We start from the raw sequence: 6869 nt of genomic DNA, 5'->3' as shown, positions 1-6869 counted from the left end.
AGAAAGGGAGAAAATACCATCTTCTGCTTCGTGGACTGCAGAATCGGACTGCTGGACCCAGGACTGTGTGTCGTGTTGTGTGTCAGGACTTCTGATTTCTCAAAATTCTGGGCTCTTGGTTTTTAGGATGTTAGGCTGCAAAAGAATTACTTCATTAATACATTGAACTTGCATAAACTATTGCAAAATGATATATTGCATAATGTCAGTTATTGGTGAGACTTTGTGCATACAAATCTCTTCCTCTTTTTACAATACTTTCAGAGTCTCTAAAGCAATGTCCAAACTCAAAAACAATCAACTTGACTAAGGTTTCTTTGTGTTCTATCGTACTCCTTTGCCAATAATAGTTTTGATAAACGTACTCTATTTTCAATCTCCTAATTCTCAGGGGAGCACTTGCTACAGGAAATACATATTTCCTTAATGTCTGTTTAGCAGTATCTTGGATTTCCACCAAAATAATAAATCACGCTAGTTCTTATTTGTTTCATTTAAACAATTAATCTTTCTTTATCTTGAAATGAAGTTACTTGCTTGAAAATTTCAGAAGAACCCAAACTGGGTTATTTCGCCTTTCTTATTTTTTCTCTTTTACAGGACATATGGGATCGTCGGCAGAAGACGGAAGAGGAGAGACAGGACTCCGCAGGAAGCTGACCGGAGGGCGAGGATTGCCCAAACTCGACTGGATCCTGTCTGGAGGATGAGAAATGCTGGAACTCGTCTGGAAGCTGGTTGGAGAACAAGGAACAATGGAACTTGAATGGAGGCAGGCTGGAGAACAAGGAACTTGACTTGTACTGGAACTTGACTGGAGGCAGGCTGGGGGACAAGGAACTTGACTTGACTGGAAACAGGTGAGCAGTGCAGTAGGTAAGAAACCAAGCAAGGCCTCATACTCACAAGCATCCTTCAATAGTCAAATGTACACATGTGCTTTTTGACAGTTGATTGCTTGTTAAGGAAATTAGCAATTATCCTCCTGCTTGTGGGACATGTTCAATACAGATAACATTGTGAAGAGCACATGTTTTGGCAGTTACAGATGGGGCAGGTGGAAAGGCAGTTGGTTGTTTGTTAAGGAAATTAGCAATTATCCTCCTGTCTGTGGCACATGTTTAATACAGATCACATTGTGAAGAGCACATGTTTGGGCAGTTACAGTTGGAGCAGGTGGAATACAATGTACATAATCAACAAGCATTGGCTATAATAAATGAGATATTTAACAAACATTGGTTATCGCAAACGTGATATTGAAGGATGTAATGAATACACCCAAATAAGTCTGAATGTTGCAAGCAACAGCGTCTTACTGTAATCGAGCTCTTGGATGTGCTAGTGTACCCACAACAATTCTGCCCCAAAAAGGCCGACGTGCTAGGCGTGGTCTCATCGAATTGAACTAATTAAATTGTCGCACGAAACGAGAGGCATGAACGAAAAATGCGGGTTCTCAAGAACATTCAGAAGGATCATATCCTTTCCAGTCTATCAGATAATGCAATTTCCCATGTATTCGCTTAACATCAGAAATGTGACATACATTGACAATGTATGCCCATTGACAATGACTGGAGGGGGGGTGAGCCTGGGTAGACTGGATGATTTCCATTGTTATATGATTTAGGAGGAAGAGAAAATCAGCCATGTTGGATGGATGTGAAGGCCAGTCCTCTAAATGTATTTTTTGCTTTGAAGGTTTAACCCTGACTAGTTTCCCAGGTTAATGTTTGAGGTGCTGCTCCAGACTGTATTTTTTCTTTGAATTCTGGGAGTTATCTTGTTTTTCCCATTATAAAACAGGACTACAAATCCCAAAATTCAAAGAAAAAACCTGACTGGAGTAGTATAGCATACGTGTGCCTGGGAAACTTGGCAGCTATGAAGGTTCCATCCACAAGAGCTAATGGTCAATATGTTATTACTGCAGTGAGGACGACTTGGGCTCTGAGTAATGGGTATAGCAAACACAAATGGCTGGTATGTTTTTTCTTTAAGAAATGTGACAACTCAGCCACCCTAGATAGTCGCATTCAGAGTTGAAGGGACACTTCAACCAGAAAAACGTAAAGAGACGTAGGTGCTAGCCCTTAAATGTGTATACTCCATTTTTTCAGCACATCGAGAGGCGGTGTAGACCTAGCAAATCATGACAGCTGGCAGTATATGTGTTGCAAGCTCAGTTTCCCGGGTAACCGATTTCCTTGGCAGAAAACGCCCACGGAATTTATGGTTTCTGGCCAATCATGGTATGTTTTCCTTTGTTTAGTCCATTGCCACGCCTCTTGAGTGTACGATTTGTTTGTCGAGAATAACGGGCTCGTTGAAGTTCAAGCAGTACAGTAAATTGCAGGGACTTGGTAGGACAACCATTTAAGATGGCCGACCCGTTTGTAGATTCTTGGGAACACCCGCCCCCACCATGAGTAACGCTATGCCTATGACAACTGAAATGTCATTGGTTACTGTAGCCCACGACCCCCCCCCCCCCCCCCTCTCTCTCTCTCTCTCTCTCTCATCTTGGGGCTGACATTGTTTCCGTTTATTCCGAGAAGTAGGTTAAGCGAGCTGGCAAAGGGTGGTGCTGAAGAAAACGCAAATGACAATCACGTATACTTCTATAAAGTCTGTGAAATTAATTTGCTTGGTTAGTCAACTTATAATTACAAATAATATACCGTTTTACGGCTCACAGCGTAGTAAAAAGAGAAGTTCTGTCATTGTAAATAATGGCATGTACACGGAAATTAAAAAAAACTGTTTCGAGGAACATTTATGAAAGTGAATACACAATTTATTTTCAAGAAATTCACACGTGGAATACTATACAAGTGGACTTATAAGATGGCTGCCATAATGATGTGCTGTTTTCAGCTGTAGGCTTCTTGACCTCTATACACACAAGTGGCGAGACGGTCCCGTTTTGCTTGATCCTTTAATTTGTCCACCGATTAAAAAGGTTTACGTCTGGACATACTAGAATGATACTCCAATAACCTGAGGCAGTATTATTAGTTAACTAAAACTATGTCTTAGTAAACGCCAGAATCCCTTTTCTAGATCCACTATCGCCATGGCGCTCGCGGGGCGGGGTAAAGGAAACACTACATTTCCCATGGTGCAGTTTCAGAGGAGCCTATTGGAACAGCTGACAGCCTGTGGAAGGTGTATTAGAATAAGGGCAGAAAGATACCCTCGTTCCATGGAGGTGGAGAAGATAAGCCACTGGAGAAGGGGGGCTAAAAGTAGGAGCTCTTGACGAAGTGGAAAGAGAAAGGACCTCTCCGTGCAGTATGAGGGAATCAGAAGAGGGGCAGCTGTCTGTCACAGGTGCACCGGTGAGCCCTCCATTCCTGAGGACTCTCCTTCCAAAACAGTGAATGCTGGACGGCTGACCCGAGAGACTGGACGAAAGGTTTCTGATTCAGAAGCGGTACACGCCCTGCACAGAGCAGCCCCGGAGCCTGGCAGCATCACAGCCCGTAGCCGATAGGGTACTGACATTGAATGATGAGCAGTGGCTGTTTCGCTTTGGGTGTGCGATTGAGCGTGCAAACGCCGAAGTCACCCAAAAAATAAGGTGCAGCTGTTTATTCTAGTCTGTGTTACTGCAGCAGAAAAACAAAACTGCTTTGCTGAAGACCAACTGGCTTTAAAAGCAATTGAGTGAAAGACAAGGAATACGAGACTGGCTTTCCAGGTGCGGGTCGGTCCAGGGCTTTGAAGCAGGACTCCACGGAATTAGCATCTAGTGTCCCTTTGGACGAAGGGGATGCGAAAGAACACCGAAGTCGCAAGAGTGACTGACAAGGCAATGGAGATCCGATGTGCCGGACACCCTGAATTGAGGTCAGCACGGTAACAAGGACATAGTAGAGCTACTGTAGCGGTAAGAAGAAATAGCCAGTTGGTCGTGCAGGCAAGACCTGGCTTCCCCGTTGTAACAGCTTTGGAAAAGACACGGAATAATAACCCTGCAGCAAGGGAGCTCTCACTTCGCAGCAGTGCATGTGCATTAGAGCTTTGCAGAATCTGGGACCTATCCAACGTTTGACGAGGAAAAAGGCCACCAAGACTCCCCCCGGGAGACTGGATGTATGTGAGAAAGAGTGATCTGAAGTGTTCAGACTAGAAACCTAACCATTGAAAAGAAGAAGAGTCAAACAGGCAGCAGTTTCATGTACCAGGCTCCCATCCAGTGCCGGTGTCACCTGTTCTACGTATCGGGAACTTCGTCCGAGGAATGTGGATAGCATATACAGCTTTGTTTTCAAAAGGAAGCCTACCAGGAAAGAGTGTCACGTGCAGCATCGGAAACACAAGGCACCATTAGTATGATGAGTGTTCATTTAAATCAGATGAGTTAAAGTGCCCATGGATACCTAGGATCACACTGGGAGATGCCCTGATTCAAAAAGGACTAGAAACAGGCACTTACTTAAAAGGTGGGCGTTCGGGTGCAGGTGGCAATGAACACAGCAGTGTTTCGGATATCTCCCTTTTCTGCACTTGGAAACCTAGCAGGCACATTCCCTCATCAGCAGGAGGCCGAGGATTCGCGTGCTGCTGCAGATACACAGGTCAGACTGGGGCCCTGGAGTGGGAGACGCCTGCCTTTGGGTGCCAGGAATCTGATATGCACACACTACCGCTACCTAACTGCTTTCATGAGATTGAGGTGATCTCCAGGGGCAAGCAACTGACAAAGACACAATCGCTTGGTAAAGAGCAGACGGATTAGAATGGCGCATGCACAGGGGGCTTGCTGGAACTCCAGGTTGCGATCCGAGATGCCACAAAACATATATATATGTGCTTTGGGTGGCTGTGTAAATGCGATCGCTTTCCAGTGACTGATTCAGAAGTCTTTGTTGCTAGCTTGACCAAGGAAACCCAACGTTAAAATATATACTTTGCACTACGAGTTCATAAATGTTTGTAATGGGCGCTTCGACACAACATATTTCTAGGAAGCTGTAAACGGGTGTCAGCAGAGGTTGGCGCACCGAGCTGTGGGGACTGCCGGGTCCGGACGGTGTAACATTATACGTCAATGGGAAATTTGATCCTCACAGATACCCGTTTGACACTGACAGTTTCAGCTGAACTAGCCTGTTCTGTTCCTCTTTATGAGCCGAGGCGGTGCACTTGCAGGTGCACCGAAAGTAAAGTGTATTTAGATTATTTTTTTAGACAAATAGATCAACAAATAGGCTGGTCACTAGAAGGATCGTCTTGGGCTATGAAGAAGCCTACTCCGCGTGTTTCTTGTTGTCTGTTACAGGAGAGGTGGTTGTGTCCAGGGGACTCAATTGCGCAAGACTAAACTGGTATCGGCGATAGCTCATGCTGCAATTGTCTGTAATGCAGTTGTGGTGCCCGGGAGTCTGAACTACCAGTATGGGCCTTTGTACCCAAGCTACACGTTTATTTGTCTGTATTGAGAAATAAGATAGTGTGAAGTTCAATGGGAAAGTTCTCCCAAAGTGACATAGTAAAATGGACTTAGGTTTGACATTGAAGCAGGGCATCACCGCAGAAGACGGACACTTTAAATGAAATGAAGTGCACCTAATTCAGCAAGATGTGAGACAAACATTTTTATGTAGCAGCGTGTAGATAGAAGCACTTATTCGTATCCTTTTTTTTTGTTTAACATTTTTGCTGTTCAAAGAGTTCAGGTTCTATTGTTTTATAAAAAGGAAAAAACACCCTGTTAACGAATTTTAGAAATCACGGGTTTGGGCCACACAGGGATTCATAAAAGGGAAAATATCGTAAAATGGAGGATCGTTTTGGGAACTGTGACTGGCAGAACGGGAATGCCCATCTATGCAGAAGTAACTTTGAAGCATAAAGTTGACATGACTAAACAAGTTTTTTTTCAGTTTTAAACTATATCAGACATTCTTTAACGGAAAAAGATAAGGGCGCACGCAGGATGGATCAATTTAAAAGTCAGCACCCTCTGACCCGGGAGGATTCAGGAGAAGGTAGCGACAATGGGGCTTGGACCAGTTCCTCAGATGGTAGCCAACCTAGCCAGCTGGCAGCTGCCAATGACTTCTGGACGGTGGTCTTTGATTACGAGGCTATGGCTGAAGAGGAGCTGACCTTGAGGAAAGGAGATGTTGTTGAGATCTTGTCCAAAGATGCACATGTGTCCGGTGACGAGGGCTGGTGGACCGGCAAAATCAATGGAAAAGTGGGGATATTTCCCAGTAACTATGTGGTCAGTGACCCCAGGTACACAGCCTTTGATGGTGCCCCTAGAGACTGCCCCCACCCTCAGGAGATTGATTTTAATGAGCTAGAGATCGAGGAGATAATTGGGGTTGGGGGCTTTGGGAAGGTTTACAAGGGTCTCTGGAGAGGGGAGGAGGTGGCCGTGAAAGCTGCCCGACAGGACCTGGATGAGGACATCAGTGTGACAGTGGAAAATGTGAGGCAGGAGGCCAAGCTTTTCTGTATGCTTCGGCACAGCAATATCATTGCCCTAATTGGGGTGTGCTTGACTCCCCCTCACCTTTGTCTAGTAATGGAGTACGCTCGTGGTGGAGCACTGAACCGGGCATTGGCAGGGAAGAAAGTGCCACCACACGTCCTGGTCAACTGGGCAGTGCAGATCGCAAGGGGAATGAACTACTTGCACAACGAAGCTATTGTCCCAGTCATCCACCGTGACCTGAAGTCTATCAACAGTAAGTACCTATCTTCATCTACTGGGAAAGAACACATGCTATAATCATTGGAAAAGTTTTATGTAGATTTGAATATAAAAGTTGTAGAACATTTGTTTGAAAATGCCGAGAAGTGGAAAGGACTTCTGTTTTATTACAGAACAGAAGTTTATATTGAGTTTT

The 6869-nt window shown here is 44.7% G+C and overlaps 1 protein-coding gene across 2 annotated transcripts in view; it reads left to right on the top strand.

Moving 5' to 3' along the window:
- Positions 1-2560: 2560 nt before the first annotated feature.
- The window catches only part of MAP3K10 (mitogen-activated protein kinase kinase kinase 10), a 244245-nt gene continuing 239936 nt past the window's right edge, over positions 2561-6869 (top strand). Inside the window, exon 1 of one of the 2 annotated variants that reach the window (XM_069207241.1) lies at positions 2561-2653. Coding sequence is in view for 1 of the 2 variants with exons in the window: in XM_069207240.1 (XP_069063341.1) it covers positions 5948-6707 (760 nt within the window). In the remaining variant the exon portion in view is untranslated. Of the gene's footprint in view, positions 2654-3143; positions 6708-6869 lie in introns of those variants that run through there. The other variant, XM_069207240.1, reaches the window with a different exon arrangement.

The sequence above is a fragment of the Pleurodeles waltl genome, chromosome 9, assembly GCF_031143425.1.
Source record: "Pleurodeles waltl isolate 20211129_DDA chromosome 9, aPleWal1.hap1.20221129, whole genome shotgun sequence".
NCBI classification, from domain to species: Eukaryota; Metazoa; Chordata; class Amphibia; order Caudata; family Salamandridae; genus Pleurodeles; species Pleurodeles waltl.
Note: the sequence above shows the minus strand (reverse complement) of the source record. Positions and strands in the feature narration are given on the sequence as shown.